This window comes from Lolium perenne, chromosome 4, assembly GCF_019359855.2.
Source record: "Lolium perenne isolate Kyuss_39 chromosome 4, Kyuss_2.0, whole genome shotgun sequence".
Classification (NCBI taxonomy): Eukaryota; Viridiplantae; Streptophyta; class Magnoliopsida; order Poales; family Poaceae; genus Lolium; species Lolium perenne.
In genome coordinates this window covers 269,178,658-269,205,266 of record NC_067247.2, presented here as the reverse complement: position 1 = coordinate 269,205,266, position 26,609 = coordinate 269,178,658, and the positions used below count along the sequence as shown (strand labels likewise).

At 44.1% G+C, this 26,609-nt stretch overlaps 3 protein-coding genes across 3 annotated transcripts; 1 reads left to right on the top strand and 2 right to left on the bottom strand.

Moving 5' to 3' along the window:
- Positions 1–580: 580 nt before the first annotated feature.
- LOC127294924 (uncharacterized) lies at positions 581–1,633 on the bottom strand. Its single transcript, XM_051324830.2, has one exon. The coding sequence runs from the start codon at positions 1,438–1,440 to the stop codon at positions 988–990; it is 453 nt and encodes a 150-aa protein (XP_051180790.1). The 5' UTR covers positions 1,441–1,633; the 3' UTR covers positions 581–987.
- A 5,642-nt stretch (positions 1,634–7,275) lies between these two features.
- On the top strand, positions 7,276–14,775 carry LOC127294922 (phospholipid-transporting ATPase 1). Its single transcript, XM_051324828.2, has 9 exons — positions 7,276–7,613; positions 8,085–9,996; positions 10,332–10,662; positions 10,795–11,650; positions 11,861–11,984; positions 12,588–12,807; positions 13,000–13,458; positions 13,536–13,827; positions 14,241–14,775. Exons 2-8 carry the CDS (start codon positions 8,232–8,234, stop codon positions 13,735–13,737), a joined length of 3,957 nt encoding a protein of 1,318 aa, XP_051180788.1. The 5' UTR covers positions 7,276–7,613; positions 8,085–8,231; the 3' UTR covers positions 13,738–13,827; positions 14,241–14,775.
- A 1,549-nt stretch (positions 14,776–16,324) lies between these two features.
- LOC127294923 (uncharacterized) lies at positions 16,325–21,585 on the bottom strand. Its single transcript, XM_051324829.2, has 6 exons — positions 21,212–21,585; positions 19,435–20,368; positions 18,869–18,964; positions 18,370–18,506; positions 17,568–17,739; positions 16,325–16,733 (listed from the first exon to the last, which is right to left on the bottom strand). The coding sequence occupies exons 1-5, from the start codon at positions 21,412–21,414 to the stop codon at positions 17,613–17,615; spliced, it is 1,497 nt and encodes a 498-aa protein (XP_051180789.1). The 5' UTR covers positions 21,415–21,585; the 3' UTR covers positions 16,325–16,733; positions 17,568–17,612.
- Between the last annotated feature and the right edge of the window lie 5,024 nt (positions 21,586–26,609).

Below are 26,609 nucleotides of genomic sequence, written 5' to 3'. Positions count from 1 at the left end.
ACCCTGTAGGCCCTAGAGATCTAGGTTAGGCTTATGCCAGATGAGGATCTGGGTTTGTCTAGCCTACGACCCCCGGGGTCTCCCACACGGCTGGGGAGCGACATCCCCCAAAGGCGCGAACAAAACACGTCCCCAAAACGCTCAATCCGGCGCGGTTTGGGGGACGCGGCTGGAGATGCTCTAATCTACTTTGTTTTTGATCAAGCCCAAGGTAACACGTCCCCCAAACGCTCAATCCGGCACGGTTTAGGGGACGCAGCTGGAGATGCTCTAATCTACTTTGTTTTTGATCAAGCCCAAGGTAACACGTCCCCCAAACGCTCAATCCGGCGCGGTTTAGGGAACGCGGCTGGAGATGCTCTAATCTACTTTGTTTTTGATCAAGCCCAAGGTCGGGGACCCGACAGGGCGCTGCATTCAATCTGCTCAAGATAAGTTGGGAAAATTTGTTATTTAGGATGTACGATGATCCCGATTTCGGCCGGGTAGGCCATCTGTTCCGACTCACAATTGTCTTGTGTGGCGGGAACTCGCGCTTGCCGTATCATGTACAGTGCTTCTGAGTATTAATCTGCTTCGACGTACACAGCTCATCGCACCGATCATTTTCAATCACGGTGTTGTACTCATTCCACCAGATCGATGGCGTGAAAGGAACATCCATACAGCTATTAATAGAAGATGCATGAAAAACCAAGGAAAAAAATAGCGCGCTATAACAAAATAGCGTGGGTCTAAAAATACGCTATTAGCATGCTATAGCGTACTATTAACGCGAATAGCGCGCTATAGCGCCAAAATAGCGTAGCGTTGGCTCTCCAAATATGCTATAGCGTGCTATTAGCGTTGGAATAACGCGCTATTTTTTAGCATGTGAAAAACACGTGGTGGGTTACACACAGATCGTAGAGCACTTTCCGCTTGGGAGTTAGGAGTGACTAATGACTTCTCGCTACAGATGTGGCTAGCTGTCGGTGGCGTGCTGCTTCATCCGTGGCTCCCGGCGGCAGCGCCGACCTTCACGCCGCCGTCGCCTTCGCCTTCGCCTTCGCCGTCGCGGCGGTGCTTGAGGTCCCGGAACACCCGCGAGCTCTCCTCGAAGATGTGCGCGCGGCGGTCGTAGTCCGTGGTGCTCCGGCCCTCGTCCTCCCCGCCCATCGCCTCGTCCTCCAAAAGCTCCAGCTGCTCCGGCGCCAGGCCCTCATCCTCGTGCTCTTGAACGACCTCAGGAATCACGTTCCTCTCGCTACGCGCCTCCACCGGCGGCTCCGCTCCGTCGCCGCGCTGCGCGCGGAGCGCCGTGACGGGAGTGCCACCACTCGCGGCGCGGCCCATATGAAGGCCAGCCTGGCGCCCAGCCATCCCCGGAGCGAGCGCGCGGGGGACGACGCGCAGCGGTGGCCGCGCGGCCGCCGTCGCGGTGGGGCAAACGGACTGCATGCTCGATTGCTCGTGCAGTGTCGAGCCTGGTACGTCGAGTAGTTGGGCTACTGTAGGATAGGATCAGTTGTAGGGTGTCGGTTTCGGGCGTGGGAGCGGGAGATTCTGGACAACTGGGGCACAGTGGCTGCTGCGTTTTATCCGGGACTGCCGAAGATTCCCGACGTCGCCCAGCTCGCGCGCCTCGTGGCGGGGTCGCGCGACGCGTGGAGCCACGTATCCCCCGGCGGCGTCGCGCTGGTCCGACTCGACGGGTCGGCGTGCGCGGGCGTGGCGCTGTCGGTTTGGAGCGAGCGCGCGTTCGTCACCAGTGGGTGTCCCAAATTGGTGGGCGTCCCTGTGCTGTTGCGCCGATGGGGCATATTCTTTCCGACTTGATGCATCGTGCTTACTGTTCGGGGCGTGTGTTCCATGATTTTCCTACAGCCTGCAATCATGCTCGTTTTCAATTTGCTCTTGTTCAATCGCTATGGTGCATCCTTACACATAGTATAGATGGCGTGGCGTTGACAAGCCCATGAGCGAAGGTGTGTGCCAGGCTGCCAGCACCCTGCGCCCGATGCTCCAATCTAAATCCTCCTTAGTCAATTCATGCGGACGTTGAACCATTTGCCCATCCAATGTCTATAGCTTATGCCTACGATCAGCTCCGTCGAAAATTTTCTACGAAAGTACGAAGAGCAGCTCTAGCATACCTCTTATCCCACGATCCTTGAAAACTCTGATAAAAGGTACGGTAAACGCGATTCAAATCACACATAAATGAATACGAAATGAAATAAATATAAGTGGCAGACTATTGCCCACATCTGTGAATGCTACTAAATGAGATCAACCTTAAGTTAATTGTGGGTGCCGGAGTTCTCAGTGTCATGATATGTCTCAAGAAATGCTTGGATTCGATCTGGATATCTTGTTGGTTTCACACGAGTAACAACATTGTCAAAGAAGAACCCCAATCCAAATCCCTCAATCTTTGATAATCATAATGTTAAGAAATCACACAAATGGTCATGAGGTCGTTGAGGTTTTATTTGTCCGAAAACTGTCTGTGACCTTGAACTATTGCAAATCTAGTTTGCAAAACAGCGAAAACCCTCCCATTGTTTTTTTTCGGGCTGACATTCTCTACTACTGTAGTGTTAATTTACATCAACCGTATCCGTGGTGCAAAATAAATAATGACAAGTTACATAGTAGCTCTGTTAATTACCCTAAAAGAACTCATTTGTACAATCAATGTAATTGACTTCATTTCTCCTTGCTTGTATATGCATAGAAAAATGGAATCACCATTGTCGTATATAATTATTTGAACAAGATAAAAAAAGTTAAGATAGCACAAATATATCCCCTCTAGTCCTTTACACATTTTTGCTCGACGATTATAACTTGTGAAGTGATGAACGGCAAATTCAATTGGCAAGGACAAAGTAATTTAATCAAGGTGGAACCACAACGAAAGATTTATCATCTCTCAAATGCAAGCACCAAGCTCATGTATAAAGTAAGAATAAACTTAGTACAAAACACAATGTTTTGTCGAGGCTATCTAACTCTAGTACCGTGGCAACCTCATGACCATCTCAATTTCTCGTACTCATGTTTGCTCTGTTCCTTATTTGTTTGCCTTGCTGCTTGCTTACACGGGAGGGAAGGGCACCCCATGGCCCATAGGATAGCAAGATCGTTGGATATTTGACACATGTAAGAAATCCTAAACCTATGTTTATATATCCAGAACATTCTGTACAAATATATTATATCTAGATTTATCTACCATCAGCATGAATAATGGCTAAAATTTATTTAAACGTATTTACGTATCCGACCCAAACATATGTGTGCTGAAATCTGGGTTTTTTCGTGTCTGCGGACCGATATAAGGGGATCAAAACGGCCCTGTTCCATGTTCGAAATGTGTCGGGCTAAGAGATGACCTTTGTACTACTCCCTCCGTTTACAATTACCCTGCGCTTCTAGATTTTGTCAAAGTCAAACTTCACAAAGTTTGACTACAAATATAAAAAATATATTATTATCTAAAATATAAAACTAGTATCATTAGAATTATCTTGAAATCTATTTTTATATTATGTAAAATATGTAATTATAGATGTTGATATTCTTTACTACATCTTTAATTACATTTTAGAAACTTTGACTTTGGCGAAAATCAAAATCATAGGGTAAATAAAAACGGAGGAAGTAGAAAATAGGTTGAAGAATGAAAACTTGATATATACAGCGGCGTCGGTGTGAGCTGCCAAGCTACTCATGCGAACTCCTGCGATTTTACATTCACTGCCTATGAATTTGTAGGCGCTAAGTTTTAGTGTCCGCCCCCGTTCATGTTGGTTTGCTTTTGAGTAGATGCTGGCCGTGAGATCTGCTTGGACGGTGGATGCATGGAGGCGAGACACACCGTGACTCGCCTATAGCAAGGCACCGGATCCCTGTCCCTTCGTGTCTACTACTTTATTTGTTCTGTCCTGACGGTTCTGATAGGCACAAAACTCGAGAGACGGCAACATTGGTGTGCCATCAACATGTGAACAATGAAAAGGATGAAAAGCCCCCCGATGTTATAGAATAGAGGAAGTAGATTTAATCTAAACCAACTTGTCAAAACGTTTTATATTGAATGGAGGAAGTAAGTTTTATCTTATCCGTTTTTAAAAAAAGTTTTATCTTTTTTTTTTTCGCAGGGAAGAGTCGGTTGTACTTATATCGACATCCACAAAGCTGGAGACGCAAATACGCACGCGAACATTTGCACGGCATGCTTCGCCTCGAAGGGAAGAGCAGTCGTACGCCGTAGACCACGGCGATAAGCAATGCGGCAGCGTACACAGAAAAGGTGGAAAAGATCGGAAAGAAGAAAAAGGATAGCCAATAAATGGGGTCCAACGAAGCGACAATCGCGGGAAAAGTTTGATGGATCCACGTCCGCCCAATGTGCACGGCACGCCGTCGTCACTCGTCGGATCTTCTTCCCTGTCCCCAGATCATTTCGCAAGTACACAAATCACAAGAGACTTCATTCCTTTTTTTTTTTTTTTTTTGTCTCCCTGCTTAAACTAAACTGATGTTTCATCTAACATGGACTGTCCATCATCCATCATGTGCATAATAAGCCTGGCAGCTTGCCTACCAGATAGTCTCTGCAAGAAGCGAAATTGGCTGAGGATCTAGCGAGGTCATGGCATCGAGCTTCTCGGCTGGGTAAAAAGGGGAAGGATATCCAGATCCACTAGCGCCCATTTGGGTTTGGGATACAGGTTGGATAACCTCCAACACCTTCTTGTACCTGCATCGCATTTTGTCATGGCGAGTTTGGTCGACGGATGAAGGTGGTCCCGCTTGCCAACTTGCTTTCAAACAAATGGAGAGGATGGAAAAGCTCGATGGGAAGTGTTGGCAAACACCCAATGGAGATCTGAAAATCGACCAGATAGATGGGCATTGCCACTTCTTTAGCTTGCCGTATGTGGTAGGGAAAAATAATTAGACACAAAACTTTGTCATCGTGGGCAATTTGGAGATACAATTTACAGACGAAAATGCCCCTATCTTCTTTACCTGCCTCAACTCAAGGTGGCGATCTTTTTTTATTTTACAAATTCTGCTCTGAATTGCACCCGGAAGATTCTATGTAATTATATGTTACAATCAATAAAGTGTCATATTCTCTTGAAAAATACTCAAAGTGACGAAGTGGCATGGATATCCGCTCAAGATTTTTTGCTACCCGCTACATGTAGGTTTTCATTTTAATTTCTTGAAGTATATTCATAATTGCTAAGTCTGAAAATGCTAGATAACTATGTTAGAATGCAATATAATTCCGTCAGGTTTTGTAAAAATATACTTCATATGTTCCTTAATTTTTGTCGCTGATTTCGATGTATGTATAGAATGGAGGAAGTATATTTTAACGTGTCCTACAACAATAACATAGCTGGCCAAGACAACAAACAATATCACAACATTAAATAAGACCCAAAGAAAACTTACAAATGTTAGTATTTTAGTGACCTATGTGTACACATAATTTTCATGGGAAAAGACAAGATTTGTAGCATGTCAGAAAAGTATTTCTAAAGTCTTTTTGTTTTAACACCCGATTCCGAGGGTTTTCTTAAGGGCATAGTGTATGCTCCCCACGCATATTAAATACACATGCGGGAGAAATTTGTAAAAAAATTGTCCCATTTTTACAATTTTGAATGTTCTACCGTTCATCCGGGAGAATATGTTTCTGGTAGAATTCCTAATGTTTTGCTTTTCTGTACAACTTGCCAATAAAACCGATTTATGTGAACTTTTTTGTTCATCCATGGTGTATTCTAACATCTACGCATTATATTTTTCCTGTTTATTTTCTCAAAAATACTTATGAGTACATTTTTTTTCAAATAAAACAACTCATTGGCCACAAAAGTTGTTTTTAGACCTTTGTAATGGTATCCTTCACGACGATGCCACTAACTACAAATTTATTTACACACAACTCTCATATTAGAGGTTTGTGCTCCGGGTGTGACCTAGATTCCGGGAGGCATCCTCCTCGATCAGTGGAATTCATGTCACCAAAGGATTTCAATGACATTTTTTAGCGACCGCGATGGATGGATGGATCTCTTATGCGGTGTGTGCCAGGCTTATGCTGCGGTAGGCACTTCGGCATGTGGGTTGTGGGCATTTTCATGCTTTTAGTTAGACGTTCTCTAACTAATGGAATAGTAGCTATTTTTCAACTTACATGGTTATAGGAAACTTGATCTTTCTTTGGATAACAGTGGGGCACACATACCTTCCAATTCTCATTCAACTGAAAAGAGGTTGAAACTGTTTTTTTTTAAGGTTGAAACAGGTTTTTTTTTTTGATAGAACACAGCGCTTTATTGATCAAATAATGTCAATACAAATTGCTGCCCGAATACACTCCGGGGTAGAATGAAAAACCTCCGGGGAGGCTAAACTAAAACACGACTTAGCTAAAATATGCGCTGCTTCATTCAAGCTTCGATTCACATGGACGAACGAAGCTGAGACAAAATCCTTCACCCTGATCTTGATATCATCAACCACCATCCCCACATCCGAAAGATCCAGCTGATGTGACTTGAGCCGTTGAACAAGCGAGAGGCAATCAGTCGCAAAAACAGCTTTGAGCATCCTTTCATCTTGAGCCAGGGATACCGCACAGCGCAGGGCACATGCTTCAGCGTACTCCGGCGACTGAGGTGCTGGGAGTTGTTAGCGGCAAGCAGCTAAGGGCATGAGCAATGGTGGCATACACAACTAGCTGTTCCATATAAAAAAGCTGTAAGAAGCAACATGGTGAATTTTATCTCTTCAATGGAAGCTACAACTTTAGTCAGAAAAAAGAGAAAAGGGACCCCACAAATATGACACTATGTATCTCTTTCTCTCTCCAAAAAGCATGCTTTTAGGACTGAAGATCCCACTTCTTGAAGAGGAGGCTGCCTCCTCATCCGAACCTACTTTGGACCACCCGAACCTAACTAAAGGTGTGAAGCAGCACCTCTAGGGGCAGTGCATTGGACATGCCCTAAACAGGTCCCAAGACTATCGCGGATGACGACCCCTGCACCCATTCTTCCTTTGAAGACTTTAACCTGCCAAAACAAGAAGCCAGTACTCCCTAGAGGCTAGAGTCCACCCGTGGGCAGAAGTGGAATTCCCGAGAAATACATACAGCGTAGAAAAACGTAGAAAAGACAGGTAGAAGGTGGGAATAATTCGCGCTCCTCCACCCGTCTCCGCCTCCGTCTACGTCTACCTTCTCATCTCCTCCCCGATCTCGCCAGCCAGCGAGCGCGCAAAAAAGAAGCCGAAAAATAAAACAAAACAAAAAGAGCTCCCACACACCACACACCCCCGCCCGCCCGCCGTCGCCTCCTCCTCCTCCTGCTCGTCGCCGTCGGCGGCGCCTCCAAAACCTAGGCGCCCAGCCAGCCGCCGGATCCATCCCCAGGGGAGCTCCCCGCCGCCGCCGCCGCCGCCGCCGCCTCCGCCGTCGCGGCGCTCCTCAGATCCGAGGGAGCGCGCCGCCGATCCGTCCGCCGCCGCGCGGCCCGCGCTGCGAGGCGCGACCCTGCTCAGCTCGGCATTGGCCTGGCCCGATCCGGAGGGCCTCCTTTTCGGTGCGTGTCCCGTTTCCGCCTGGTCCCCGCCCCGCGCTGTGTTCACCGTTTGGCGCGATCTCAGATCTTTTTCCCTGCCTTGTCTTCTCTGATTTTTTTTCTCCATTACTGCTACCTCTTCCTGGAAGCGTCATTGGTTGATTGTTTGTTCGATCCTCCAGCTCCGAGGTACTGTATACCTCAGGTCCTACACACAGAGGGATTCAACACCTCCGCGACCATAGTCTGTTGTTTCTTCTCTCGCGGGGTTTAATGGAGCTTAGTTCCTGCTAGTAATTCAGCTGCTCCGCTATTTTAAGCTGCCCCACCATTCATGACATGTTCGTCCAAATGCTCGGCCCAGCTTTGCGCTCTACTAGCTCGTTTAATTCTGCTCCATGTTTCATTTTCCAGCTATCTACCGATCTTCTCTGAATAACACATGACCCGAGGAAAATTAAGCTCCAACCAACTCTCTGTTTCTTTCTGCAGGCTGAAGAATCTATTGCCCCGGAGGCGTACATGGTGCAGAATCGTCCAAGTACGAGCCGGGCGTAGCACACGGTGTGCTGAAGCCCTGTTTGAACCCATCCTTCCGGTAACCGGGACGATGCATGGGCTGGGACGCGGCAGTTATATATGAGTACCGTGGATCCCTTGCTCCTGTCAGCATCAGGAAGCGCAGACCCGACTTCAAAGCCCACAGCTCCCGCTCGGCCGTCGGTGGGCTCGCTAGGCTGCCTCTGCCGGGCTGACTCGGCCTCTTCCTCGGTGTACGAGGACTGCGACACCGCCTCCGTCAACCTCGCGGACGAAAACGATGCTGGTGCGCCGAGGCGCCGTCTGGAGTCTGGCGTGAGCAGGGCGGCGGAGGGGTTCCAGTCTGCCGACTCGCAGTTCTTCCACCGGCTCTCGGTGGAATGCGCTCAGAAGGAGGGCCAGCGGAAGGTTTCCTGGGGCGGTGCGATGGAGATGCCGCGCAGCTCTCCGTCATCGCTCGAGACCGGAGCGGTGTCTTCCTCTCAGGAGAAGCCGGACCGGCCACCGAGGGGCAGGAACAAGAGCTCGCAGTTTGAAGACATGCTTTCGTCTGACCATGAGCACGAGCATGACCCCAGGCTGATCCACATCAATGATCCTGACAGGACGAACGATCGGTATGAGTTTACGGGGAACGAGATTCGGACGAGCAAGTATACTCTGATTACGTTCCTGCCCAAGAACCTCTTCATCCAGTTCCACCGGCTGGCCTATGTGTACTTCCTGGTTATTGCTGCTCTGAATCAGCTGCCTCCTTTAGCTGTGTTTGGAAGGACCGCCTCGCTGTTCCCGCTACTTTTCGTCTTGTTCGTGACTGCTATAAAAGATGGTTATGAAGACTGGCGCCGTCACAGATCTGACAGGAATGAAAATAACCGTGAGGCACTTGTTCTCCAGCACGGCGATTTTCGGTCAAAGAAGTGGAAAAGCATCTGTGTAGGGGAGGTTGTCAAAATTCACTCAAATGAAACTATGCCATGTGATATGGTCCTGCTGGGCACAAGTGATCCAAATGGTATAGCTTATATCCAAACAATGAATTTAGATGGCGAGTCAAACCTAAAAACAAGGTATGCTCGCCAGGAAACCGTTCCCATGATATGCAACAGCTCCTATTTGGGGTTGATCAAATGTGAGCAGCCCAACAGAAATATCTATGAGTTTACAGCTACCATGGAGCTGAATAGTCAGAGGATTCCGCTTGGACAGTCTAACATTGTACTGCGTGGGTGCCAGCTAAAGAACACCGAATGGATTATTGGGGTAGTAGTCTATGCTGGTCAGGAGACAAAAGCTATGTTGAACAGTACAATATCTCGTTCAAAGTGCAGCAATCTCGAGAGTTACATGAACAGGGAAACCCTTTGGTTATCAGCTTTCCTCTTGATCACATGCTCAGTTGTGGCTACAGGGATGGGGGTATGGTTATTTAGAAATACTAAAAACCTTGATGCACTACCATACTACAGGAGAAAGTACTACACGTTTGGCCGGGAAAACAGAAAGGATTTTGAGTTCTATGGCCTTTCGTTGCAGATATTTTTCTCCTTCTTGAGTTCTGTGATTATCTTTCAGATAATGATACCAATATCACTATACATCACCATGGAGCTAGTCAGAGTGGGGCAGTCATACTTTATGATTGGTGATACTCGGATGTACGACAGTAGTTCAGGTTCAAGATTTCAATGTCGGTCCTTGAATATCAATGAAGACCTAGGTCAAATACGGTATATCTTCTCGGACAAAACGGGTACATTGACACAAAATAAGATGGAATTTCAGCAAGCTAGCATCTACGGGAGGAATTATGGGAGCTCCTTGCAGGTCAATAGTGACTCGTCACATGAAATAACCCCTGCAGGCAAGTTCACTGTTTTTTTTTCTTATTTAATTTTTTGGTAGATTTTCTTTTGTTTCAGACCAGCCTTTCATTCCCATAATAAGTAACTAGTAACAACCTTGATGATTGGTGATAGATTTGATTGATGAAACTAGACCCACCTTTCCGCACGTTGAATTACCAACTGCTGTACTTAACTTAATTAGCTTAAATTAGTTTCAAGTTTCTAGTCACATGGCTAAGCATGGGATTTGAACTAGTAAATACTCAAATTCAGCTGATATTTGCTTATTCTCTTATCTCATGTAGCTTTTGATCGTGTACGTACCCATGCTTAAGTTTGTATCCTTCTGCAGAGTCTTCGGGACAACATGACAGAAACCCCAAGTCAGAAATCAATGTTGATTCAGTACTCCTAGCACTTCTGAATGAACCATTGTTTGGGGAGGAAAGACTCGCTGCCCATGATTTTTTCCTTACTTTGGCTGCATGCAATACTGTCATTCCAGTAAGCACAGGAAGTTCTTCTGATTTGACCAATGAATTAAATGAGGTTGGTGCAATTGATTACCAGGGTGAATCACCTGATGAGCAGGCCTTAGTAATAGCGGCTTCCGCTTATGGATACAAGCTTATTGAAAGGACAACTGGCCACATTGTGATAGATGTTCAGGGGGAGAGGATAAGGTAAATGCTAGAATATCCTTTGTTCTTTATGTCAACATTGTTGCTACCTTTGATTTCAGCCATGGAATTCATTTTGTACATGTTGACAATCTTCTACATGTATTTTACAAAGCAAATTCATTGTCCAAACAGGTTGGATGTTCTTGGTCTCCATGAGTTCGATAGTGTGAGAAAAAGAATGTCTGTTGTTGTAAGGTTTCCAGATGACACTGTGAAGGTTCTTGTTAAGGGTGCTGATACTTCAATGCTTGGCATTTTGAAGAGTGGGAATGATGACGGACTCTTTGATTCTTTCCATGCCAAAATTAGAGAAACTACAGAAAACCATTTGTCAAGTTATTCCTTGGAGGGTCTACGAACCTTAGTAATTGGTTCGAAGTACCTGAGCGATGTAGAGTTCAGTGAATGGCAGGAAAGATATGAAGAAGCTAGCACCTCCATGACAGAGAGATCGGCAAAGCTCCGTCAGGCAGCAGGTCTTGTAGAGTGTAATTTGACTCTTCTGGGTGCAACTGGAGTTGAAGATAAGTTGCAGGATGGTGTGCCTGAGGCCATTGAGTCCCTCCGACAGGCTGGCATCAAGGTTTGGGTTCTCACGGGAGATAAGCAAGAAACTGCTATATCGATTGGTGTATCATGTCGACTATTAACTCAAAGTATGGAATCAATTATCATAAATGGTTCCTCAGAGTTTGAGTGCAGGCGTCTTCTAGCTGAAGCTAAAGAGAAATATGGAATCAAGTCAACTGATTTTGGAAAGGATTATCAAAACACGGAAGATTTGTACAATGGCGATGTTACAAAATTAAGGTCCTCCAATGGTCAAGCATCTGAAAGTGGAACACAGAACCTGCAGTTGACTGGAGTTATTGCTAATGACAAGTCAGAATACAATGAGAAATCACCAAATTTTGATTATACTGAGTTAGCACTTATAATTGATGGAAACTCCCTTGTTTATATTCTAGAGAAAGATTTGGAATCAGAGGTTTGAGACTCATATCCTATTTAATGATTACGTAATTTAGTGTTCTGTTTTGATTGGTCAAATGTATAGTCAATAGCTTTAGTTCAGCGATCCTGGTTACTCTTTTAATTCACACCCCATGGATGCACACGTAACTATAGAAGTTTGCTAACATAAATTGTGTCTTCATACTTACAGAAATAATTTCTTTTCCATCTTCTTATTGGGCAGTTATTTGACGTGGCAACCTCCTGTAAAGTTGTCATCTGCTGTCGTGTTGCTCCTCTGCAAAAGGCTGGAATCGTTGATTTAATTAAAAGCAGGACCAGTGACATGACTTTGGCGATTGGTGATGGTGAGATTATGAATCTGATTCATGTTGCAATGTCATTACTGAGCATATTGGTCTTTCTTATCTATTAATGCTCATCTGATGGTAGTGCAAATTGGTAGTCATGATAACTTGCTTGAACTAGAATGTAAGCTTTGCATGCGGATGGTTTCTTTTTAGTTTTCCTGCTGTAGTTGAACCTAGTTATGAGCTGCTATAAGTATTCATCTATTCCATTGCATGGTGAATGATAGTCCGAATACTGGTAGTAATACATGGTTGCACCTATCTTTTATATCTTAAACATCTGGATGCTTTTTTGTTGTTGTATTCTGGCCACATCTCGTGCATTGCAATTCTGCGAGAGTACAATTATATACAACAATACCTGTCTGCTGAATCTGACAATTAGCGCAAAGCCACAAAGCATTTCTTTGAGTAGCAATTGGAGAACAAATCATCTGTACTCTAGGATGAGTAGAATGAGGCCAGTTTCAGTTTTCGATGTATATCAAACTTGACATTTTATACCTTTCGTGAAGAGAGTACTAACTCTTTTCTGCACTATTTAGTGATCTTGAAAGTATTGACAGTCTGCTTTTCTGCGATCTTGCTTGCTATTTACAGGGGCAAATGATGTTTCAATGATACAAATGGCTGATGTTGGTGTTGGAATATGTGGTCAAGAAGGTCGCCAAGCAGTGATGGCTTCAGATTTTGCAATGGGGCAGTTCCGCTTTTTGAAGAGGTTGCTGCTTGTTCATGGGCACTGGAATTATCAGCGTATGGCATACATGATTCTGTACAACTTCTATCGGAATGCTGTATTTGTGCTAATGCTCTTCTGGTACATAATCCTCCCTATATACATTTTCTCCTATGCGTATGCGAAATAAATACATGTTTCCTTTATAACTTGTCATCCAGACTCTGGCTATTCCTATGTCAGAATATAGGGCAGCATCCTCCCTTTTTGGCCTCCCTTTTTGTTTGCATTTTGTAAAGCAGGTTGACCGAAATGTTAAATGATTTTGTGTAGGTATATCTTGCACACTGCATATTCTGCAACTCTTGCGCTAACAGATTGGAGTAGTGTTTTCTATTCCCTTATCTACACATCAGTTCCCACAGTAGTGGTTGGTATTCTGGACAAGGACTTGAGTCATAATACCCTTCTTTATTATCCGAGACTATATGAAGCAGGGCTTCGGAATGAGGCCTACAACATGACTCTCTTCTGGATCACAATGCTAGACACCTTGTGGCAAAGCCTTGTCCTTTTCTATATTCCTTTCTTCACATACAGTATCAGTACAATGGACATATGGAGTATGGGAAGTTTATGGACAATTGCAGTGGTTATACTTGTCAATATTCATCTGGCCATGGACATTCAACGTTGGGTGCTTATAACTCATCTTGCCATATGGGGCTCTATAGCTGCAACATTTTTGTGCATGGTGTTAATAGACTCTATACCTGTTTTCCCAAATTACGGGTAAGTTCTCTTTTAGCTCGCTAGAACCCTCTTATATCATCTAAAGGTGACAATCCTAAGACTCTGTTACGTGGCAGGACAATATACAATATGGCTGCTTCAGGAACTTACTGGCTCAGTGTTATTCTTATTATAATCTTGGGGTTGCTTCCTCGGTTTCTTTGCAAAGTAATATACGAGACCTTTTGGCCATCTGATATTCAAATAGCAAGAGAAGCAGAGTTGTTAAAGAAGCTGCCTCAGCAGTCGGGATCAAGGCCTGAAAGAGATATCAGCTAACAACAATGGATTCATGCAGTTAGCTTGTCCCCCAGTTTGGGAACTGAGTTGATTCATTTGTTGAGCTGATTTTTTGTCGAATTTCTTTTGGTAAGTGTTATTCATTGCTGATATATGATACTAACACATTACATTATCTACCTATCATGTTTTCTTACACATATGTCCTAGCACAGTTTGCATTACTTAACTACAGCCAAACCATGCGCTTATGGCTATTTGTAATTGACCTTACAAAGTAACAACTTTCTACCTGCAATCAGAATCTAAGTGTTTCTGTAGGACCAGAATCAAAAATCACATAAACTGCAGTTACAGCAATTTAACAAGTATTATTACATTATCTTTTTAGCGCTTAAACATTGCCATGCCCTCCACTTTTATCTAGCTCCATAGCATTTCCCCGCAATATATTCTGATAAGTTCTCAGTGTGCACAAGTGCTAACCTATCTGTTATGCCTTTTTTTTGTTTTGTTTTTGTTTTGCCAAACTATGGTACTAGATTATACATGAGGACACAAATCGTCAAAGACAACGGATTCCGGTTGTAGAAGAGGCTGACAAATGCGATGAAGCGGCAGTTGCAAACGGACTGACTGGGTAGGCATCAAACAGCTTCGTCCATCGGGGCTGAGTAATCAATCAGATGACAAATGTACAGATATCGGGGGAAATGATATATACTCTGTAATTTATGATAGGGGCCTGTGGCTAGGAGGAAATAAAAAGAGGTACATAGATACAGATTTTTTCACACTTTGCCAAATCTTTTGTATTACCTGACCATATGTTAACCATTTTTTTTTCCTTTTCTCTACCTCGTGGAGGTTTTAGGTAGAGTTAGTGGTGTGTCTAGTTTGAATTTTATGCTTTGAAAGAATACATGATTCATTTCCTCCTGTGACCCATAACTTCAGAAATTCAAGTCCAACAATGGTTAGGATGTACATGTCCAACAAAGGGGTGGCCATTCCATTATGTATCATCTTTTGTGTGGTTTATTGCTGAGTTGCATGACGAAGTGTTTTGTGCTTGCCTGTCTTGGCTAGTTTATTGTCTTCTGATTATTACACCGTAATCGTTCCTTCAGACGCAAGTCAAATTTCTGGCAACTAGATGTGCTTGGATCCTTGGAGAGACGTGTTCGTCAACAGTTTATCTGCGCAATTTTGCTCAGCTGTTCATCTGCGATTTGACATCACTTCGACGTTCCAGTTTGCGCTGCTAAATTGAGTATCGTACTTGGTCCGTTCTGTAGCGTGGTTGACTGGTTATCAACCTTGTACGTGCATAGTATATCTTCCAGACTACGAATTCCTCCTTTATAGACTCAAAGTGATGAAAGAGATTGATACAACTGAGAACTAACTCGGTGCATAAGGTAAGGTCTTCGCAAATCTTAATCAGTTATTTTGATAGATCATAGATGTTGTGGTCGATTTTTTGCCGCTCTGGATGGAATGAAAGAAATTTGTCGCATTCTGAACTCAAAAAACAACCGATCAGGTCTATGGCGGACTCTAGCAGCAACAGATCTGGTCTATCAAGGACCACACGTCCTCACCAAGTGCGCACCCGTAGAGACAGGATAACACCAATATCTGTAGCCTCTCGGACTAGCTCTTGACCGGTAGAACACATGAAAACCCATCTCCGATCTATCGGAAAATCGAGTTTGAAGGCGTTGCAAAAAGATTTACGGAGAAAGCAATATTACCTTACTCTTTACTCTTGCTTCCATTGCCGCGACCATTTCCGTAGAAAGAGATGAAGAGTCGGATTGGAAGGGCCATCTAACCAAGGATCACATGCGGAGATAACAGAGTTCAAGAAGTCAAACACCAACTAGCTCGGTGGCGGTGTACTGGTGTTGGAGACAACGCCACTTAGACGGCGATGTAGCCTATCTTATTCGTTTCACCACCAGTTCCACTGCCATGGTGACCCCACGTTGGACACAAGAACTTCGAGGCCTACTAGGACCAAAAACTACAAATCTACTCGTGAACACGTTAATCATCTCCGTAGGCCATTCCCCGCTCCCTTGGAACCCTGCTTTCTACCGGCAGCGACGTATGGTTAACTTGAGTGGAATTTAAGAAAAACGTGCTCCTTGCCGAAATAAATAGTTATACAAATGTAAACATTGAGAAACCAACCATACATACACTAACTATTAACTGGAATAACTCGAGAGATCACACTAGAAAGTGTAATTGTATTGTATTTAAGCACCACTTGACATTATAATTCTCCCTCCTCGGAGATTTATCAAAATTTAGATGTATCTAGATTCTAGATGCTACACAATCAGATCCATAATAACTGTAAGGGATTTAGTACTAGTACAACTTTTGTACTAAGTTTTCAACACTTGTTATAAACTAGAGGGAGTATTTACTATTAGATACATATGAATTTAGACAAATCTCGGACAACTTTCATATGATGAAGTACATCCTACCATGACTGCCTGGCATCATCACATGAACACCACTTGACAAGCATGTGTGCAGCAGCATCATCACATAAACACCACTTGATAAGCATGCATCAGAAACCACAATATCTTAATATCCTTAAGGCTAAACAAACATTGGAAACCATGAATAGATATCATTATATGGTGACTAATTCGTTCTATAAGCATACATATAATAAATACAATAAGCCAATGCTGCGGCATCATTGGGATCCATGCGAAGTGAGGATGATACAGTCAAACGTTCAACAGGGTAGGCTTCTACCAGTCTACACGCCACCTCAAGAACTGCAATAAGCCCATAAGCAACTCCTCTACGCTCTCAAACTGTAATTTATTTCACGACTTCTTTGTATCATTGTATGGCTAGTCATCACTGGGGGGCGGATAAAATTCTGTGGAAGTCAAATCCTTCAAAACCAAGTCACCACCTGTACATCGGGAACCACGCGCACACTATAAAAGATATCAGCTAGCCGTGAATCCAGAGGAGAACAGTACTAGAGTACTTCACTGCAGTTCAGCGCAGAGAAAAAAGTTCAGTTAGCATGATGACTAATAGTTGTACTGCTACTTCACTGATGATGAGTTAAATAAGCGAGGTTCATACATGCAAACACTTCTGATCAAGAGTAACAATGCTGATCATGTTATGTTTAAATGTTTTGCAAAAACTACCTCAGCCAAGACATGAAAACAACAGTAATCATACTATGATACAGCTTAAACTCAAAATTTCCATGCAGCTATAAAAATGTACTCCCTCCGTCCCACAAAAGATGTCTCAAGTTTGTCCAAATTTGGATGTATCTATACACTAAATCACGTCTAGATACATCTAAATTTAGACAAAGTTGAAACATCCTTTGTGGGATGGAGTACACAACTTTCCTCACAAAAGAGGAGAAAGCAGACGAGTCTGCAACATGCTTGTAGCTCTCTGCTATAGTAAATAAACGTGAAGTTCAATTCTATAGATGCTCAAGAGAAACCTAACACAATAGGCTGATTGAAGCATGTAAAAGAGAACGCCCTATGCATTAATGTAGATCAAAGGAGTATGACACACAAATGCTAGTGTGCTACAGAATAGTATTAAGTAAACAGCAAGGGGCGGGGTACAAGAAGGGTGCAGACACAGCAAGATATGAAGATGGGTATGAAGTTGCACGCCAAAAGGCAGAGTTTAAGAACACACAGAGCCATCTGTAATCCCTACCTAGAGTCAACTAATCCTGAATTCACTATGCTATGTATTGACTTTTCCAAACCATATTTGCAAGGTTTCTGCTTCCAGTGCTCAAAGTCAACTGAGGTGCATGCTTGGAGAACACAAAAACGACGTACCATAGCATTCCACCAGGAGTACAGCTGCACCAAGTCAATTACTTCTCATGCACGTTTATCCTCAGGAAACACATGCATATTCACCATATCTCCGGTTCCTTTAACAGCACTGCCTACAAGAGAGAGTCCTTCCTCGTCAGCCTCATCACCTATATCCTCTGAATATGCAAATCTGCACACAGCAAGAACACCACAAAAAACAGAAATTAAAATGTGCACACGGTTCGTAGTTCACAATAAAGCAACATTGCGATGTGGAATCAGGAGTCTTTTCCATACTATCTAAGTTAAGCTACATGTATGGAGTGGGGTTTTATATATGATATGAATCAACTAATGGTAATTGGTAAAGAGTGAACATGTTGAAGGAAGATGTTAATATGCAATAGGAGGCATTATGTATATTCAGATAATGTGAATTAGATTACACCAGCGAAGACCAAGAACGGGAGAAATAATACTTTGTTGTTTAGAAGTGTACCGCTTGCATCTTTAGATCAATAAGGATGTCACATGTTTGTAGCAATATATGCATTCAACTCAACATCTACATGGGTTAACTTCAGAATATCGTGAAAATGTTGAATCTAAAGGAACCTTTCATATAGTATGTTACAGATAGCTTACTCAAGAATATGAATCATCACAACAAGAGACAAATACAGGACGAAATACATGATCACAGGTTAGAGCCTTAAGAGGGCTCAGTCTGAAAGAACTCTACTGTGTACACAAAGCCCCAAAATAAATAATCAATTCTATTCAAATGAGAAGACGGTGAACTTCAAAGCAGATGGAATACCCTGTTGGATTACGAGATGGCGACCAAAGTGCACATATGATGGTAAGGAGGACATATGAGAGGACATTCCAGAAAGAAGGGATGACCCAAGCCCTTCGCCAGAGCTCACTTAATGGATCGGTTGCATTGAAATATAGCTGATTCAAGACCAAGAAAAGAAGTCAGCTCATATAACATAACCTGCATAAAGCTGAGTACTGATTTTCCAAACAGTCAAACAACTCAATGAGTGAATAAGATGTGTAAAGTGCTATTGCCATATGCTTATCAATGTTTTGCACAATAATATCATATAGAAGGTGGAATATAACACAAGAGTTGATATGCTATTTGTTTCTATAACCTTCAATAGTTTGCACGAAACAAGCATTGTTTGGTGATCATATGATAAAGTCTATATATGTACATATAGTCATATAGATGGGAAAAAGGCACACCAACATTCACCATTTGCGGTTATATTCTCAAATTACAGCAACAGAATTGGCATAACAAATACCTCATAGCCAATCCAAGCAATTGAGATAAGCACCGACATAGCTAGATAATTTGTGAACTTCCGATATAACTCAAGTTTGGCCATGCTTCTCCGCAGCTGTTGTATAATTAGAGCCAGGTGAGCACATAAGATATGACTAAAGGATAAAATAAAAGAACAGATAATAAAACGACCAAGATTTGTTTTTACGGGAGGTAGGTTTCGCACTAAAATAGCTAAATTTATATTAAACATGCAACACATATGCTGATTGATGAAAACATGGCCACAGCTGGAGTACTGGATGGATGCTTATCATAAAATACAACTAGCTACTGGTTTGCTAGAATGTAAACGGCTATAGCACAAGCCCTTGCATTTGCTCTCAGAAAGACCGAAAAAACAGCACGGTTTGGAGAAGAATACTAATAATAGCATCGTGTATACATACAACTAAACGTTCAAGAGCTTCTGAAGCAATAAAATAGATGATACCAAGAGCAGCGACTTTGTATGTAATCCCACCCAATGTGGGTCGAACAAGAATATATTATTTACTTGGACTAGCAAGAAAGTGAAGCAGCTACCTGCAGTTTCTCCAAAGTTCTAGATAGGGATGAAAATATCCAGATGATGAAGGTAGCATCAAGTATGGCAACAGGTAACACCAGGAATAATCTCGTTTTCCCAGAGAAGTCATTGATGTTTCCCAGATTCTCAACAAGTTCAAGAGCTTCTGAAGCAATAAAATAAACAATACCAAGAGCAGCGACTTTGTATGTAATCCCACCCAATGTGGGTCGAACAACACCATAGCCCATTGAAACTACTAACAGGAGCAGGCGAGACACGGTCTTCTTCACAGCAGTAAATGTAACTGCCCACAAGGTTATGCCCATAGGCCTGGTTCCAGTTGAATTGAAGTTAGCATACTCAAAGTACCAGAAAGCCATTTCGCACATGCCAAGGGCAATAACAGCTGTTATATGGTAATGCAGCTGCAGAATATCCTTCCAATAGCGCACAAACTGAAGAAACCATAGGAGTCCAAGTACAAGATACGCAAGTGACATGAAACCAAAGAATGTCATCATCGGGGCCATTTTACCAGGGATGTAACCATGAGGGTTCCGCCAAACCGTCCTGCCTGTAATCTTCAATCCCTGGAGTTGAGGATCACAGAACATAAAGTAGAGATAGTACATCCCTGTTTTGTTTATAGACACACTCTGTGTTCCCATAGAAGTTTCCTCCCTTGTGCCATCAAAGAATGTCTGAATCCTTTTTGGCCAGTCCGGATTATCAGGATTTGGCCGTATAATAACTTCACCCACTTTGCAAGACTTCTCCTTGTCAAGCTCAGGGGTACAGCATATGGCATCAGAGTGCAAGTAAGAGCCCCCGATCTTGTCTCTGTCCTGGATCTCAACGATAATAGCCTCTACTAATCCTGTCTTTTGCTGCATTTCTTCATGCCTGGCTGCTGACTCTTGGGTCCGTCGAAATGTAACAATGTCAAACCTGAAAGAGTAACCCATTAGATAGCGGAGAAATTCTGGACTGAAGGATAACAACTCGCGGTATTCTTATTTGCACAATATATTTGTGCTCTGCTGTGCACCCATACATATGAACACACAAATGATTCTGAAGCAAATGATTCACGAAATGTATGGTTCAACGAAGCTGGTGACTTGGTGCTATTATGTACTTATTTGCACTGAAAAAATGGAGTAGGGTCATGTTACACGCGTCGTCTATGTAAACCATGTCAGGGCACAGCAGTCACCTTAGCATCTGACAGATAAGTAGATACTACATTACATCTATGGCAATGCTTATCATATCTAGTTATCTAAAGAGACGGTAACATCCCCTGAATATGCCAAAACAGGACAAGAACTGAAACTAAGCTCGGTGGTTGGTTCACTGATGTGTATGGCACCACCACAATTCAAAAGAAAATAAGTTTTAACAAAGCAACTTCATGGAGCTGCAACCTCATCTCTACAGATCAATGTCTATGCGGAAAAAATTCCACAAATCTCCGCTCGATCACTAACGCAACACTACGAACTGCAACAACTAAGAATCGGAGGTAACACCGGAGACTCAACCCAGAGCAGACAAAATCAAAACTGCACTTTGGAGCCCATAAAACACCATTATACTGCTTGCTGTATCATATATCACCACAGCCCCAAAAACAGAAATTTAACAGAACAAAAGGGCAGACAAAAAGCGCATCAGAATCAGATCCTAACCCTGAAACCCGACCAGAGCGCGCCTGGGCGGGGGCAACGCACGCGCAGCTCGATCCCCGCAAAACCCTAAAGGTAAGGGGAGTAGGCGTGGGGCGCGTACCTGATGAAGGAGGTGGTGGAGTTGGAGGAGGGGTCGGACGCGTAGAGGCCCTCGCTGCCGCCGTGGAAGAAGAAGGAGTTGGCGCGCGGCGCGAAGGCGCCGCCGGAGTAGTCGTGGATGGACGCGTCCGCGCCGCGGGCCGCGAGGGCGATGGCGATGGCGAGCGCGAGGACGGCGAGGCCGCCTCGCCGCGGCTGCCGCATCGGGAGGGCGCGGGCGGAGGAGGCCGTCGCCGTCGCGTGCAGAGGTTGCTCCGGTATCGGGAATTCGGCGATGGAAGGTTCGAGGTCGCTGGAGGTGTGAGCCGGTGGTTAAGGTTTGGTGTGCGGAGGAATCAGAATCAGAACATGGCTTGACCAGTGCTGCTTCATCATCAGTAAAAAGTGGCAGTTAGCAGTGGTCGCGATTAGGATGGTGAAAGGAGCAGCGAATTTGGTCCATTGGCGTGTGTAAACAAAACACGGCTACGACGGGTTTGGAAGATATAGACGTGCGTACGTACAAACATTACTCTACGCGTACGTACCCATACACCGTGTACCGAACTTTGAGTAGAAAGTCCTTAAAATGTCAAGGTGACCAGTGTCAGGCCCCTCTGTCAACAGGAGCACCGTATCTCACGGAGAAAATTGCCTATATCACACCAAACCACCCTCGGTAACCATCTAACTAATAATTGGTTTTCAAGTTTTAAAGGTTGTGTACAATGGGACTAGATAAATGGTTAAAACCAACGCCTACACTCTTTTCATGAAGAATCATGCTTTGGTTCGGCAGGAGCAATCATCCGAGGGAAAATTTGTTGCAGCCTCAGGGATTATTATCCCACGTGTATCTACGGGGGCTATGGTTTTTTTTTTTTTTTTTTTTGAAAAGGGGAAAAATCGCCCCAGCTTCTGCATCCAAAGCATGCACACGGCTTTTTATTAGATTATTCGCAAACCTTACAAGAAGCAATACAAAAAATCAACCCCGAAGCTACCTCACTAGACCTACAGTGGGATGAAAGGGGTGACAATACACCAACTGACATCATCCAAAAACCAAATGCCTTCCCAAACCGCCCAATAGCAGATGAGAATCGCATCCAGTCAAGCAGACTCTCCGCGCATGCCAACGCACACGCCACAGAAGTTGCTACCGCCGTCTTCCTCGACTCCATCTTCAAGAGAGATCATCGCATTAACCTTGCAAGACCTACCGTCGATGCCACCATGACGCCAGACGCCCCGCCATCCTGCACGCATACATCATCCCGCATCTATCGTCGATACCCTGCAGCACCATGCCACCGAGCCTCAGCGCCAACAATGCGGTAGATGAATACCACTCCACCGACATCCGCCAACATCTAGCAGCTGCTCCAAAAACGATGCCCCAAGAGGTAGAACGACGCAGGGCACGCCGCCATCGTCCGATCCGGGAGACCCGGACCTAGGGTTTCCCCCGGAGGAGCACGAGTGAGAAACCGCAGACTGCGACGACGATGCCTTCAAGAAGGTAGCGGCGCGACACGTTGCCATCGTCCGCCAACCGAGGTCGAAGCACGGTTTTCACCGGCAGCCGCGCATCCCCAACTCGCCGAGTGTAGTGCCAAGACGGGCAAAGATGACGCCTTCGACAAGGTAACGACGTCAACCGACACCGCCATCATCCGCCAAGACCGAGGTCGAGGCTCAGTTTTCACCGGCCGCCATGACACCCCGGACTAGATCACCATTGCCGGAAACCTGTGTGAGATCCCATGATCCCCCACACAGGACTACCAGCCTGGCCGACCACCTCCGACGAAGAAGATGACTACCACCACCATGCCCGGGGCTGCTGCCCTAGGTTTCCTCATGACGCGAGGGATGCCCACGAACGCCTCCCTGCCGAGGAGGCAGAGCCACGACAGGCAGATCGTCACCCGCCCGGCCCAAACGGACCAAGATTGGACCCGATCCACGCCGCCGCTACCCGCCGCCTGCAGATCGACGCCATAGTCGTCACCTCCCTGCGCCGCCGCATCAAGGAGAGGTCGGTCAGACGCCGCCGCCATGCCCTCCAGGTCGTGGGGGCCAGAGGATCGACCGCCTCCACGCCGCAGGGCTTTGCCCGGCAGCGCTCCCGGCGACGGCGGCGGGGAGCAGGGGCCCCTAGGGAGAAGAGACGGCTGCGGGGGAGGAGGGCCCCAGCGCGGCGCGGCGCCGCCGGCGTGGGGGCAGAGGAGGGTTAGGCCCGTGCACACACGTGCGTACCGATTTGGATCTTGACAACAAATACTCCGTATAAGTTGTTCCACGGTAGATACATGTGGGATAATAATCCCTGAGAGCGGGCCTCGAACTTGCTAACGGATTGGGGTTCAATAGAGTCATAGCAGAGTCTGATTCAGTTGAAACTGTTGAAGCATGTAATGGGAGCGACAGATGGTGGAGTGAATCTTCGGCCATCCTTGCTGATTGTGTGGATTTTGCATCTTCCATAGGGAATGTCACCTATCAGTTCTGTCCAAGAGAAGCCAACAAGGTTGCTGATGATATAGCTTGGTTTTGCTTTCAGAATAAGATCACTTGTACCTGAGATGATGATCCCCTAGCTTTCTTTTAAACTCGCTTGTAAACGATGTAACTGTTCTGTGATCGCAGCAGCAAGTTTCAGACGCACTCTTTTCCTTACCAGGACACCTAAGGGGACTGGAAAGTTTTTAATGAGACGGCTTGATGTTAGCTTAATATATTGATCGTTTACTTCAAAAAAATAGGGCAGGAGAATAGACAGGAGGCGACTGTGAGGCAGCTCTAAAACCCATCTAGCAATTCGGCTCTCTTCTTGACGATGCGGCCGGGTTGCTCCCCCTTTGGTGGTCTTGGGGCCTTGAGACGTAGCGGATCACGGTCTTTCACCGGCGAGAAGGTTTCAGTTCTTCGTTTAGTTTGTTTTCAGTGTTTTCTTCGGGATGGTGAGGCTGCGGCTACGTTCTGAAGTCGGAATAAGGTCCACCCCGCCCCATCCTTGGTCCGGTGGTGCGTCCAGCGCCGATGGAGGGCGCGTGGAGTCGTGTGTCTGGAAGATCTCCTTGGATCCGATCATTTTTCGTGTTCGCTGATGTGGTTTCAGGTCCATCTCTTCCGATCTACGTTTGTTATCATTGGCGATGGTTGGTAGTCTAGTGCGCAGGTCCTTTGAGATCTTAGCACGACGATTTTCAGTCTGTCTAGTATAATAAGCTCTTCTATGACAAGTTTTACCTGGATCCAATGGTGGAGGGGCGAGGATGACGGCACGCCTTCGGCTTACGCTAGTGTCTGTAGTCATCGCTAGGTGGTCCAATAACCTATTTGTAATTTTAATATGTTTGGCCTCTTTGTATTATTGTTGATGATTACTATCTTTGGGATCCTTTAAAAGACTTGTATCCATGAGCAACAAAAACAAAATTACCATCTTTGGGATCCAAGACTACACCATCGCTTGATCCTTTAGTGGATCCAAATAAATACCAATTATTTTCAAAATTGTAAGCTTCCCATGACATATAAGCTATTAGTACGTTCTTTTTTCTAAAGCAAGTTCCCCCAACTCTAGCAGCTCCCTCTACTAAAATTGTCCTTTTTAAAATGGATTTACCCCGTGGACCCCATGGTTTTTGGTGCATACAAGTATTTTTATAAATTCACTTTATTCGAAGGCGAAGGTTGAATCACTTAGACTGTCCCGATGTCTTAGCGATATTTAGATTGCCTCGCTTTTTTATTCACTTCATTACTTCTATTATAGGCCCTATCTCCGCAAAATTCATAAAATTCTCTGCGAACATATTGAACAATATAATATAAAAGTATGGATTGAGAATATTGTTCATCATAGTTCAAGTGCAATTCCACCCAGAAGGTAACGGGTTACTCCTACATGCCTTCATTCTCAAATTTAGAAGGAATTCCACTAACAACACAACATAATTAACTCAATTCATTTCTCCGTCTTTGCACCTATCCGTTTCCTTTGTATTCTAGTTTAAGAACCTCCTTTTTTTCTCAAAATCAAACAGTGTCTAGGAGGAACTAGAACACTATTAATATAGTAGAAGCAGGACTTGGCGTGACAATTCCAGTAATTCATCCCTGATAGGGATCGAACTCTGGTCGTTAGGGTGCGCCACTGCGACCTTAACCATTGGGCTAAGCCCATGTTGTCGAACCTCCTTGTTTTCTCAAAACACGGATTTGGTCGAGGATTGCATTTTTTTAATTCCAAGGTTTCTCTATCTTTAGAAGTTAGCACTTAGCAGGTTTCCATACCAAGGCTCAATACAATAAAGTCCGTAGCGTGTAACTATTTCTCCATATCCCCATTTTCCTCTTCTTTGAGATAAAAATTCCTTATGTAATTTCATCCAGTTCTTTTTTTGAATCACTGAATTCATCATGAGAAATGGAACAAAAAGTTGCTGAATTGGCCTATTTCTTGCGCGTACCTATTGTAGTATTTTGAGTACCCCATTTTCCGAAGTGAACCGAATGAAGAATAGAAGAAAAGTTTTCTCAACACAGAGGAAGTCCCCTTGAAATTGGAAATTAAAAAGGAACTAAAGTATAGGATAAATAGAGCAAAATCAACTACAGTACCACAAAAATGGAATTTCATCAAAATCGATATTATATATATTTTTTTGTTTTGTATCTAGCAAAATTGTAAGCTAGAAAACATAAAAGATCCTGGATTCTCCATTTAATTCTTAAAAAAAGATTCTTGCTCATAGAATCTCGATAAAGAAAAAAATCCAACCATCGGATTTGAACAAAGTAAAGTAATTTACCAAAACAAAGTTGAATTTCAACTTGAATTTGACCTCCTCTCTTGTCTGAAGGAGGTCAATAAAAAATAAAATTTATAATAAATATACAATAAAAATTATAACATGTTTGGCTATTATAAGTGGTTTTTTCTGAGTGGAGAGGAACTTTCCATTCTTAGTTCTTGGGTTCAGGAATTCTTCTAATTTGTATCCGAAGAAGAATAAAATCTATTTGTTGAATATTTTTTATTAAGCAAAAAAGGAATTCCATTGAATTATATTTTTATTGATAAATTAGAATTCCTTCTAAAACATATAATTGTCTCACTACAAAAGCGGTAGACATTTGGGCATGGATTTGTGGCTCATCGAAATGAATGCACTTTTTTTCTTGGTGGGCTGCCTTTCGTGGTTCTGAACAAAGCATATATCTAGATTTGCACCTTGGTAGATACCATACCGCTTCAAAATTGTGCTGTCATAGGTGGCAGGATGGAACATAACTTGTTTATGGAGAGGTAGGTGAACGGAGACATAAAATACCTTCGATGTGACATTACAACGGGTTCCACCAAAAATACTAGTCAAGTGTGTCTTGCTGACTGGTCAAACACCTAT